Below are 13,548 nucleotides of genomic sequence, written 5' to 3' on the forward strand. Positions count from 1 at the left end.
TTGCAATTGTATCATGGCAGCCTGCAAACAGCAATATTATAATTATATCACGGCAGCCTGCAACCAAAATTATTACAGTTTTATCACTGCAGCTTGCAACCAGAAATGTTACAATTATATCACGGCAGCCTACAAACAGCAATTTTACACACAAAAAATCACAGCACCCGTCAACCAGCCAAAATACAATTATATCACGGCAGCCTGCAACCAGCAATATTACAATAAAATCACAGCATCCGTCAACCAGCCATATTAGAATTATATCACGGCAGCCTGCAATCAGCCATATTAGAATTATATCACGACACCCTGCAATCAGCAATGTTACAATTATATCACGACACCCTGCAATCAGCAATATTACAATTATATCACGGCAGCCTGCAACCATGAATATTACAATTATATCACGGCAGCACGCAACCAGCCATATTGCAATTATATCACGGCACCCTGCAACCAGCAATTTTATAATTATATCACGGCACCCTGCAACCAGCAATTTTATAATTATATCACGTCAGCCTATATCACGACAGCCTGCAACAAGCAATATTACAATAAAATCACAGCACCCGTCAACCAGCCAAATTACAATTATATCACGGCAGCCTGCATCAAGCAATATTACAATAAAATCACAGCACCCGTCAACCAGCCATATTAGAATTATATCACGGCAGCCTGCAACCAGCCATATTACAATTATATCACAGCAGCCTACAACCATGAATATTACAATTATATCACAGCAGCCTACAACCATGAATATTACAATTGTATCACTGCAGCCTGCAACCACCAATATTACAATTATATCACTGCACCCTGCAACCAGCCATATTACAATTATATCACAGCAGCCTACAACCATGAATATTACAATTATATCACAGCAGCCTACAACCATGAATATTACAACTGTATCACGGCAGCCTGCAACCACCAATATTACAATTATATCACGGCAGCCTGCAACCACCAATATTACGATTATATCACGGCAGCCTGCAACCAGCCATATTACAATTATATCACAGCAGCCTACAACCATGAATATTACAATTATATCACAGCAGCCTACAACCATGAATATTACAATTGTATCACGGCAGCCTGCAACCACCAATATTACAATTATATCACGGCAGCCTGCAACCAGCCATATTACAATTATATCACAGCAGCCTACAACCATGAATATTACAATTATATCACAGCAGCCTACAACCATGAATATTACAATTGTATCACAGCAGCCTACAACCATGAATATTACAATTGTATCACGGCAGCCTGCAACCACCAATATTACAATTATATCACGGCACCCTGCAACCAGCCATATTACGATTATATCACGGCAGCCTGCAACCACCAATATTACGATTATATCACGGCAGCCTGCAACCACCAATATTACAATTGTATCACGGCAGCCTGCAACCACCAATATTACAATTATATCACGGCAGCCTGCAACCACCAATATTACAATTATATCACGGCAGCCTGCAACCACCAATATTACGATTATATCACGGCAGCCTGCAACCAGCCATATTACAATTATATCACAGCAGCCTACAACCATGAATATTACAATTATATCACAGCAGCCTACAACCATGAATATTACAATTGTATCACGGCAGCCTGCAACCACCAATATTACAATTATATCACGGCAGCCTGCAACCAGCCATATTACAATTATATCACAGCAGCCTACAACCATGAATATTACAATTATATCACAGCAGCCTACAACCATGAATATTACAATTGTATCACGGCAGCCTGCAACCACCAATATTACAATTATATCACGGCAGCCTGCAACCAGCCATATTACAATTATATCACAGCAGCCTACAACCATGAATATTACAATTATATCACAGCAGCCTACAACCATGAATATTACAATTGTATCACAGCAGCCTACAACCATGAATATTACAATTGTATCACGGCAGCCTGCAACCACCAATATTACAATTATATCACGGCACCCTGCAACCAGCCATATTACGATTATATCACGGCAGCCTGCAAACAGCAATATTACAATAAAACCATGGCACCCGTCAACTAGCAATATTACAATTATATCACGGCAGCCTGCAAACAGCAATATTACAATTATATCACGGCAGCCTGCAAACAGCAATATTACAATTATATCACGGCAGCCTGCAACCACCAATATTACAATTATATCACGGCACCCTGCAACCAGCCATATTACAATTATATCACGGCAGCCTGCAAACAGCAATATTACAATTATATCACGACAGCCTATATCACGGCAGCCTGCAAACAGCAGTATTACAATTATATCACGACAGCCTGCAACCAGCCATATTACGATTATATCACGGCAGCCTGCAAACAGCAATATTACAATAAAACCATGGCACCCGTCAACTAGCAATATTACAATTATATCACGGCAGCCTGCAAACAGCAATATTACAATTATATCACGGCAGCCTGCAAACAGCAATATTACAATAAAACCATGGCACCCGTCAACTAGCAATATTACAATTATATCACGGCAGCCTGTAAACAGTCATATTACAATTATATCACGGCAGCCTGCAACCAGCCATGTTACAATTATATCACGGCAGCCTGCAAACAGCAATGTTACAACTATATCACGGCAGCCTGCAAACAGCAATGTTACAATAAAATCATGGCACCCGTCAACTAGTAATATTACAAGGGCAAGAGTCAAGTTAAAAGAAGTTTATTTGACTTTGACTTCTTTTGACAATATTACAATTATATCACGGCAGCCTGCAACCAGCAATGTCACAGCTATATCACGGCCTGTCTGCGCAGTCAGCAACATTTTAACTATTATACGATAGCCTGTAGTAAGTAAATTTTACAGCTACGTCGTGGCAGCCTGAAGTCCGCAATATCACAGCTAGGATTCGGTAGAGGCAAACTATTGCGTATAAGCATCGAACCACAGTCGGGGTACCACAGTCGGGGTACCACGGTCGGGGAACCACAGGCGGAACACCACAGTCGGGGAACCACAGTCGGGGAACCACAGTCGGGGTCCCACTGTCGGGGTACCACAGTCGGGGTACCACAGTCGGGGAACCACAGTCGGGGAACCACAGTCGGGGTACCACGGTCGGGGAACCACAGGCGGGACACCACAGTCGGGGAACCACAGTCGGGGTACCACAGTCGGGGTACCAAAGTCGGGGTACCACGGTCGGGGAACCACAGACGGGACACCACAGTCGGGGAACCACAGTCGGGGAACCACAGTCGGGGTACCACTGTCTGGGTACCACAGTCGGGGAACCACAGTCGGGGAACCATCGGCGGGACACCACAGTCGGGGAACCACAGTCGGGGAACCACAGTCGGGGTACCACAGTCGGGGAACCACAGGCGGGACACCACAGTCGGGGAACCACAGTCGGGGTACCACTGTCGGGGTACCACAGTCGAGGAACCACAGTCGGGGAACCACAGTCGGAGCACCACAGTCGGGGTACCACAGTCGGGGTACCACAGTCGGGGAACCACAGTCGGGGAACCACAGTAGGAGCACCGCAGTCGGGGAACCACAGTCGGGGAACCACAGTCGGGGAACCACAGTCTGGGAACCACAGTCGGGGTACCACAGTCGGGGAACCACAGTCGGGGAACCACAGTCGAGGTACCACAGTCGGGGAACCACAGTCGGGGTACCACAGTCGGGGAACCACAGTCGGGGTACCACAGTCGGGGAACCACAGTCGGAGCACCACAGTCGGGGAACCACAGTCGGGGAACCACAGTCGGAGCACCACAGTCGAGGAACCACAGTCGGGGAACCACAGTCGGGAAACCACAGTCGGGGAACCACAGTCGGGGTACCACAGTCGGGGAACCGCAGTCGGGGTACGCTGACATAGTTTATCAGCCGGGACAGGGCGAGTTGATGTACCAGGTTGGTACAAATCAAACTACAATGTATTCACCTGAGACGTACCAAAATTTCCACTGCAAGGGGACCACCTCAGGAAATCGTCAGGGAAGCAATGTGTTGAGACCTTGGATATTTCGGTGCATTAGCTGGAAGGGTCTGGTGATATATATATGGTGATTTGGGCGTTTCCGATGTTTCACGGCCCAACATGGAGAACTCGGGGGTGGTACGTACCAGAACGTGGGGTCACGGTCGAGTTGACGAGAGGAGAGGAGCTGCACAGGGATGGGTGGGAGCTAAGTGGCGTGTCTCTTCGAGAGTCAGAACATCGCGCGGGGTGCGAACGGGGAAGAGGGGCCCGATTCTGCGCCGTCTTATCACCTCTATCAAGTATATATATATATATATATATAAATATACGTTGTAGGGTCGCGTCAGCATGCGGTGTCGCAACATGGCTGACAGAGATATAGACCGTTAACTGCCAGGAACGCCGGGGGTCGGTCGCAGATTGCGCGGGGGGTGGGGGAGGAGGGGGTGCGCTGGTTTTTCTCACGACGTCGGTGAGGCGAAACCACTTTCAGGCATTCACGCCACACAGCTCCACGTGGGAACGGACTAGGAGTGGGCGATAACCTGAGATTGTCATGCAACATTGTAGGAACTGCGATGTCTATTCAAGTACAAACTAATCTTGGAATACACCCTGGCGGCGCTTCTCGAAGTATTCTCGTGTGTGTTCGCACATTCTCGTGGCAGTTTCTTAGGTTTAGACCGAACTCCGGCGCAGTTGTGACTCAGCATAACACCACTGCCACAGGCTAATTTGCATATCACGTGACCGGACTTTTCTCTTGTTTGTAAACAAACGCGCTTTTTCAGTAATCAGTATAGAACGGACTAATGCAAGTATTTGGGGGCGCTTTACATATTGTTTTGCATAACTATATAGATATGCTACTTCAACTGCGACAGTGAGTTGCATGACAATATATATTTATGCATCAAAGTGACCGTGTCGCTAGCTCTCCGTGGGGCTTCGATGACAGCACGTGGAGCCGTACAACCAATGTAAACATAGGATAACTACGCAAAAACAAGTAGATTTTTACGTATTTGCATACTTTTTCAATGAAAGTTAACCATTCTTTGACATTTGTTTTTGAAAATGTGTAGACTTGTCAAACATGAAACGGATGAAAAGCATATGCAATATCTTGAATGGACTGTGAAAGATGTGACGAATCGTCACATGGCGCTGGCCTGTGGCAGAGGTACTATACTGGCTGGCTGCCGGCCGCATGGAACTCTGGGTAGGAGAGTAGGTTTAGACCGCAGTTTTCAAGTTCTCGTCGCTTTTTTCAAGTTGTCGCTGTTTTCACATTCTCGTCTCTGTTCTCTGGTTCTGGCCACTGTTTTTAAGTTTTTCATCGCTGTTCTCTAGTTTTAAGTCGCTGTTTTCTTATTTTTCGGGTCCCTGTTTTATCGAATCTCTGATCCCTAAATTCTCGTCACTCTTCTCCCAGTTCCTGTGACTTTCCTCTTGGTTCTCATCGCTGTTCACGGGGCGGTCGGGTAGCCTAGTGGTTAATGCGTTCGCTCGTCACGCCGAAGACCCGGGTGTCCCCCGCCGTGATATTGCTGGAATATTGCTAAAAGCGGCGTAAAACCGTACTCACTCACTCATTCATCGCTGTTCACTGATTTTAAGTTGCGTTTTCTGGATCCTCTCAGCGGTTCCCAGGTTCTGGTAACTGTTCTATTCTCATCAATGTTTTCTGGTTTCAATGTTTCTCAATGTTTGTATCGCTGTTTTCATGATTATTCGGGGGTACGGGTGGCCCAGTTGTCTAAGGCGCCGCAATTCCCTGTGCAGAGTTGTCTCCCTTGGGCACGCCAGAAATCTTTGATCGTGGGTTCGAATCCCGGTTCGACCCGACCATGTTTCTAGTTTTGTCAACACTATACCCGTGCTCATGGGTTTTACCGAAGTGGTAAACGTCTGAGACCTGCGTCACTGCTGGCCTTCCTCCGACATTAAATTGACACGCCGTGATATAACTGGAATACTGTTCAAATCAGCGTTAAACCTAACTCACTCACTCAGTTTATGTTATCATCGCTGCTTCTTGGGTTCTCTAGATTCTCGACGGCCTCCGTGGTCTAGTGGACTGAAGCCAGGCCCGGAGAACGGAAGATCGGTAGTTTTCTCCACGGCCGCATGAAACAAAAGACGTACAAAGATGGTATTTTTGGTTACCCTGTCTGGCGTTCAGGATAAAACAAGGATAAAAAGAGGATAAAACCAGGACTGGTTGGCTCGGAGTCAATACTGCATGGTATCTTAGTGGGCTAGCACTATAAAACCGGCATTCCTTCCGACTAGTACAAGCAGCCACGCGCGCACGCACGCACGCACGCACACACACACACACACACACACACACACACACACACACACACACACACACACACACACAAGACACACGTGCATGCATGAGTGCAATAATCTTAAACGCGACGTTAAACCCCATTTCACCTCCTCCCTATTGTATAGGTTTTCTGACACAACACCAAGAAATAGTGTAACACTGCCGACATCGGACTGCAGAGCGTTCGCTCGTCACACCGATGACCCAGGTTCGGTTCCCCATATGGGTACAATGGGCTCATTTCTGTTGTCCTCGACGTGATATTGTTGGAATATTGATGAAAGCGGCACAAAACCACACTCACTCAATTGCGTTGGAGTGAGTGAGTGAGTTGGGTTTAACGCCGCTTTTAACAGTATTCCAGTTATATCGCGGCGTGTCAGCTTAATGTGGAAGGAAAGCCCGAAGTGATCCAGGTCTCAGACGTTTACCACTTCGGCGAAACCCACGAGCACGGGTATGGTGCTGACAAACTTAGAAACATAATCGGGGCGAACCCAGATTCGAACCCACAATCATAGGTTTCTGGCGTGTCCAAGGGACGCAACTCTGCACAGCGAAACCCGGCGCCTTAGACGACTGGGCCACCCGTGCCCGCCCGCCACTTGCGTTGGAATGAATTCTTTTGTAGAAATAAAAGTAAAATCTCCAGCCTGTCATTCCGATATTAAAGCTTTCGTGCACACACTGGATAATTATTCAGTTGAATATACAGTTATTTCTTCACAGGAACCTCATTCCACCCTACAGCGCAAAGTCTGAAAATAAGTGATCTCTCGTGCCCTAGCAACACGTGCATGAATGTACAGGGTCGAAACACAGGATATCAGCCTATCACGCGTATGAATTTGATTATCACGATAAGCAATTAACATCCGTTATATTTCTTTTTCTGTGACTTCCCAAACCATTACGCAAGAAATGAGAGGTCGGTAGATACAATAACAGCAGGATGATCGCGAATTGCGTGGTGTTGCGAGGCCGCGAAACCGGAACTCGTTTGTTGTGACAACAGCTCCGCACTCACGGAGGCCATTTTGCCGCGCCTGCGTAACCGTGCTTGAAGCTCGCCTCAGCTGTATTTACAATGCATGATCATGCATTAATGATTGATTTATCCTATAAATCTTGTTGCCTTTCAATTAAATATCATCCACGCAAAATGAGATTGGTCGTCCCCTGGCTTCCAATCTCTCTCGGCCGCTCAACAAATACGCGCGTTGCTTGCGACCCCGTTCTGCCAATCTAGACAACAAATAAAATGTCGCTCGCGGCCACTAAGTGATTGGGTGGATAGAGATACGGAAGTGGCTAATAATGCCACGAGAGTTCCCGATAGAACTTTATTATTGGACCAACACGCAGTCCCTGTGATATGGAAAATAGTAAAGAGAGTTAATAAAACGAGGATGTTTTTTTTTAATGGAAAGGAGCCTTGAAATGTCTTTGATCAATGACCGAGTGATGTAGAGTTGTATCACATAGGACGCTAGGAATTACACAGTACAACCTCGTTAATCCGGAAAATACCCATTCCGGACGATTTATTTTGGAATTTTGGAATTTCTAATGTCCATGGGAATACCGATGATTCGTTGCGGACAATGGGAAGGTGATTTCCAGCTAAACAGGAATGTCTTTGTCTACTCTCCAGAACAGAGAGGTGTCCCAGTCTCTCTCACCACACCCGGTCCTAGACTGACCTCGTCCACGTTTACGCTGACGTCATCCATTTTCACATTCACCTCGTCCACTTTCTATCACCTCACTCACCTCACCCACTTTTACACTCACTTCACCCACTCTTTCACTCACCTCACCCACTTTTACACCCACCTCACCTACTCTCACCTCACTCACTTTTACACCCACCTCACCTCACCCACTCTTTCACTCACCTCACCCACTTTAACACCCACCTAACCTACTCTCACATCACTCACTTTTACACCCACCTCACCTCACCCACTCTTTCACTCACCTCACACACTTTTACACCCACCTCACCTACTCTCACCTCACCCACTTTTACACCCACCTCACCTCACCCACCTTTTCACTCACCTCACCCACTTTAACACCCACCTCACCTCACCCACTTTAACACCCACCTAACCTACTCTCACATCACTCACTTTTACACCCACCTCACCTCACCCACTCTTTCACTCACCTCACACACTTTTACACCCACCTCACCTACTCTCACCTCACCCACTTTTACACCCACCTCACCTCACCCACCTTTTCACTCACCTCACCCACTTTAACACCCACCTCACCTCACCCACTCTTTCACTCACCTCACACACTTTTACACCCACCTCACCTACTCTCACCTCACCCACTTTTACACCCACTCTCACCTCACCCACCTTTACACCCACCTCCCCTCACCTACTTTTACACTCACCCTACCCATTCTTTCTACCCACTATCATTCTCACCTCACCAACTCACCTCACCCACGCTCACTTTACCCACCTCACCCATCCCTAGTGCCTTGGTAATACGTCATTTACGTAATGAACCCGTGCTTTTACGCATGCACCTGATATTAATTAGAAAGAATGGTTGTGAACTTCGAACCTTCATTAAGACAGGAACAGAACAGCATTAAAACTTGAGGGGTGAAAGTATCCCTGTGTAAGCTAGTCAAAGATGATCTGAACGGCACAGGTGTCCGTGGATCACGTGATGTATGACGTAGTATCACGCCCGGGTTCGATTCCCCACATTGTGCACGTTGTGAAGCCAAACGATGTCCTCGCCTACATGTGGCTGCTACACTGGGCATAGACAGATACTACTCACTCACTCACCAAGATCTGATCCGATGTCAACTGAATAAAGGATTTCCTTCAAATCGTGGATCTATCATTAACAATCAAGTAGGTCGCAACAATATTTCATTAAAACTCTAGCCTTGAGCAGCTTGGAAACGGTTCCCTCTGTGAAGCCTATCCCCAACAATGTCGCTAGCTATCCGCCCGACCTCTTATGGCAGAGTAATATCCGCCTCGACTCCGACGAGCGTCCGGCGCGCTCCGAATTGCTTCTCTTATCCGAGTGAATGCGCAAATAAAGCCGTGCTCTGTCCTCCATTAATTAGTCGGCGAGGGCCGGACTCCGTTCCACAAAACCCATCCCGAGATGCGCATCCAGCAGACGACGAACCCGAGCAGACGACAATGCAATAACAGACGATGGCCAATATAATGAAAGTTGTGCCGCAATACGGGGCTATTCTGGCACGATGATCATTTTAATTTCGAAAGTAAGCATTAAACATACATAGTATGACATCTTAGTATACGTAGTAAGTCGTCGCGGAGTGATCCCAGGGGTGTTGGTGTGAAAAGGCCGTCAAAAGGCAGCACTGCGTATCGATCGGCTCGTACATCCTGCAGTCAGAGGTCATCAGAGAAAAGGTCAAGTCGTCTGTGAGAGTTAGATGCAGTCATCCGTGTTTTTATCATTGTCATCAAACTGATTAAAACGTCACATAATGTATCTTCAAATACCAGCAATAGCACCCCACCTTAATAAACCGTCTATATCAGGCAACCTTCAATGACCTTGAGTAAAATGCTGTCATCGTCTAGCTTTCCAGGAGGTCAGACGTCTGTCCGGTGCACGAGTGAGTGAATTTACATTTATATTCATATATCTATATAATATTATATTATATTTACTTACATACAGTTTACAAATTGCGGAAGCATGTCAGGACGTGGAACATAAAAGGAAGATAGATACACTGATGGCCCAATTGTCAAAGAAACTGAATTTATTGAGTTGCATCCCTTTCGTGCACCAGAATCTGATTATTCATACCCGTGCTCGTTTCACCGACGTGGTACACGTCTTAGACCAGCATCACTTCGTGCTTTGTGGCCACATGCGCCGTGATAGAACTAAATATTGTTAAAAGTGGCATTAAACCAAACTTACTCTGTTTGATCAAGCCTCTCCGTAGCTGGACAACGAACTGTTGACCCGTGAAGATTCCGGGGTAGAATAGGTCTTCAGCAACCCATGCTTGCCATAAAAGGCGACTATGCTTGTCGTAAAAGGCGACTAACGGAATCGGATGGTCAGGCTCGCTGAATTGGTTGATACATGTCATCGATCCCAATTGCGTGGATCGATGCTCATGATGTCAATCACTGGATTGTCTGATCCAGACTCGATTATTTTACAGACCGCCGTCATATAGCTGGAATGTTGCTGAGTGCGGCGTTAAACCACAAGCAAACAAAACGTATTGTTGGGACAATGGAGTCCTGAGTCCTTGTTCCTGAGTAGACACATAATTCCGGGTTTGAATTCTTACACGAGAACACGAACGCCTAGCCCCTAGACCTCGGGTCACAGACAATGCAGAATCTCCAGGTATCCTTGATTAATGTCTCAAATCCAGCAAAATGTGAGTGAGTGAGTGAGTTTGGATCAACGTCCCTTCCAATGATATTCGTTAGGTTCGTGGTGTGGCGCCCGGGAGGAAGGCCGTCAGTGTTTGTAGAATATGGATATAGTGACGACAGGTCAAGGGGCATAATCGGGGGAAATCTTGGGCTCGAACCACGGCCAGTGGAACCTGTCAAACACACAGCTTTACAGTGCACCATGCCCCCAACCTCTGGTATGAGTGGATCTCCCCACTGCACCATGCCCCCAGTCTCCGGTGTGTGTGGATCTCCCCACTACACCATGCCCCCAAACTCGAATGTGAGAGGATCTCCCCACTACACCATTCCTCCAGTCTCCGGTGTGAGTGGATCTCCCCACTACACCATGCCCCCCAATCTCCGGTGTGAGTGGATCTACCCAATGCACCATGCCCCAAGTCTCCGTTGTGAGTGGATCTCCCCACTACACCATGCCTCCAATCTCAGGTGTGAGTGGAGCTCCCCAATGCACCATGCCCCCAATCTCAGGTGTGAGTGGGTCTCCCCACTTCACCATGCCTCCAATCTCAGGTGTGAGTGGATCTCCCCACTTCACTATGCCTCCAATCTCAGGTGTGAGTGGATCTCCCCAATGCACAATGCCTCGAATCTCCGGTGTGAGTGGATCTCCCCACTTCACCATGCCTCCAGTCTCCGGTGTGAGTGGATCTCTCCACTACACCATGCCTCCAGTCTCCGGTGTGAGTGGATCTCTCCACTTCACCATGCCTCCAGTCTCCGGTGTGAGTGGATCTCCCCACTTCACCATGCCTCCAGTCTCCGGTGTGAGTGGATCTCTCCACTACACCATGCCCCGAATCTCCGGTGTGAGTGGATCTCCCCACTGCACCATGCCCCCAGTGTGAGTGGATCTCCCCACTACACCATGCCCCCAGTCTCCGATGTGAGTGGATCTCCCCACTACACCTTGCCCCCAGTCTCCGATGTGAGTGGATCTCTGCAGTGCACCATGCCCCCAATTTCCGGTGTGAGTGGATCTCCCCACTACACCATGTCCCCAATCTCCAGTGTGAGTGGATCTCTGCAGTGCACCATGCCCCCAATCTCCGGTGTGAGTGGATCTCTGCAGTGCACCATGCCCCCAATTTTCGGTGTGAGTGGATCTCCCCACCATGCCCCCAATATCCCGTGTGAGTGGATCTCCCCACTACTCCATGTCCCCAATATCCGATGTGAGTGGATCTCTGCAGTGCACCATGCCCCCAATCTCCGATGTGAGTGGATCTCTGCAGTGCACCATGCCCCCAGTCTCCAGTGTAGGTGGATCTCTCCTATTCACCATGCCCCCAGTCTCCAGTGTGAGTGGATCTCTCCTATTCACCATGTCCCCAATCTCCGGTGTGAGTGGATCTCTCCACTGCACCATGCCCCCAGTCTCTGGTGTGAGTGGATCTCCCCACTGCCCCATGCCCCCAGTCTCCGGTGTGAGGAGATCTCCCCACTGCACCATGCCCCCAGTCTCCGATGTGAGTGGATCTCCCCACTACACCATGCCCCCAGTCTCCGGTGTGAGTGGATCTCCCCACTACACCATGCCCCCAGTCTCTGGTGTGAGTGGATCTCTCCACTGCACCATGCCCCAAGTCTCCGGTGTGAGGAGATCTCCCCACTGCACCATGCCCCCAGTCTCCGATGTGAGTGGATCTCTGCAGTGCACCATGCCCCCAGTCTCCAGTGTGAGTGGATCTCTGCAGTGCACCATGCCTCCAGTCTCCAGTGTGAGTGGATCTCTGCAGTGCACCATGCCCCCAGTCTCCGGTGTGAGTGGATCTCTGCAGTGCACCATGCCCCCAGTCTCCAGTGTGAGTGGATCTCTGCAGTGCACCATGCCTCCAGTCTCCAGTGTGAGTGGATCTCTCCACTACACCATGCCCCCAGTCTCCGGTGTGAGTGGATCTCCCACTACACTATGCCCCCAGTCTCCGGTGTGAGTGGATCTCTCCACTGCACCATGCCCCTAGTCTCTGGTGTGAGTGGATCTCCCCACTGCACCATGCCCCTAGTCTCTCGTGTGAGTGGATCTGCCCACTACACCATGCCCCCAGTCTCCGGTGTGAGTAGATCTCTGTACTACACCATGCCCCCAGTCTCCGGTGTGAGTGGATCTGCCCACTGCACCATGCCCCCAGTCTCCGGTGTGAGTGGATCTCCCCACTACACCATGCCCCCAGTCTCCGGTGTGAGTAGATCTCTGCAGTGCACCATGCCCCCAGTCTCCGGTGTGAGTGGATCTCCCCACTACACCATGCCCCCAGTCTCCGGTGTGAGTAGATCTCTGCAGTGCACCATGCCCCCAGTCTCCGGTGTGAGTGGATCTCTGCAGTGCACCATGCCTCCAGTCTCCGATGTGAGTGGATCTTGGCAGTGCACCATGCCCCCAGTCTCCGGTGTGAGTGGATCTCTCCACTGCACCATGCCCCCAGTCTCCAGTGTGAGTGGATCTCTCCACTACACCATGCACCCAGTCTCCGGTGTGAGTGGATCTCCCACTACACCATGCCCCCAGTGTGAGTGGATCTCCCACTACACCATGCCCCCAGTCTCCCGTGTGAGTGGATCTCTCCACTACACCATGCCCCCAGTCTCCGGTGTGAGTGGATCTCCCACTGCACCATGCCCCCAGTGTGACAGGATCTCCCACTACACCATGCCCCCAGTCTCCCGTGTGAGTGGATCTTGGCTATGTACATAA

At 48.9% G+C, this 13,548-nt stretch overlaps 2 protein-coding genes across 2 annotated transcripts; one reads left to right on the forward strand and one right to left on the reverse strand.

Moving 5' to 3' along the window:
* Positions 1 to 2,877: 2,877 nt before the first annotated feature.
* Positions 2,878 to 3,936, reverse strand: LOC124110494. Its single transcript, XM_048388191.1, has one exon. It carries the CDS (start codon positions 3,934 to 3,936, stop codon positions 2,878 to 2,880), a length of 1,059 nt encoding a protein of 352 aa, XP_048244148.1.
* A 7,077-nt stretch (positions 3,937 to 11,013) lies between these two features.
* LOC124110495 (extensin-2-like) lies at positions 11,014 to 13,548 on the forward strand. Its single transcript, XM_048388192.1, has one exon. It carries the CDS (start codon positions 11,014 to 11,016, stop codon positions 13,546 to 13,548), a length of 2,535 nt encoding a protein of 844 aa, XP_048244149.1.

This window comes from Haliotis rufescens, unplaced genomic scaffold, assembly GCF_023055435.1.
Source record: "Haliotis rufescens isolate VD_foot unplaced genomic scaffold, xgHalRufe1.0.p SCAF_7, whole genome shotgun sequence".
Lineage (NCBI taxonomy): Eukaryota > Metazoa > Mollusca > Gastropoda > Lepetellida > Haliotidae > Haliotis > Haliotis rufescens.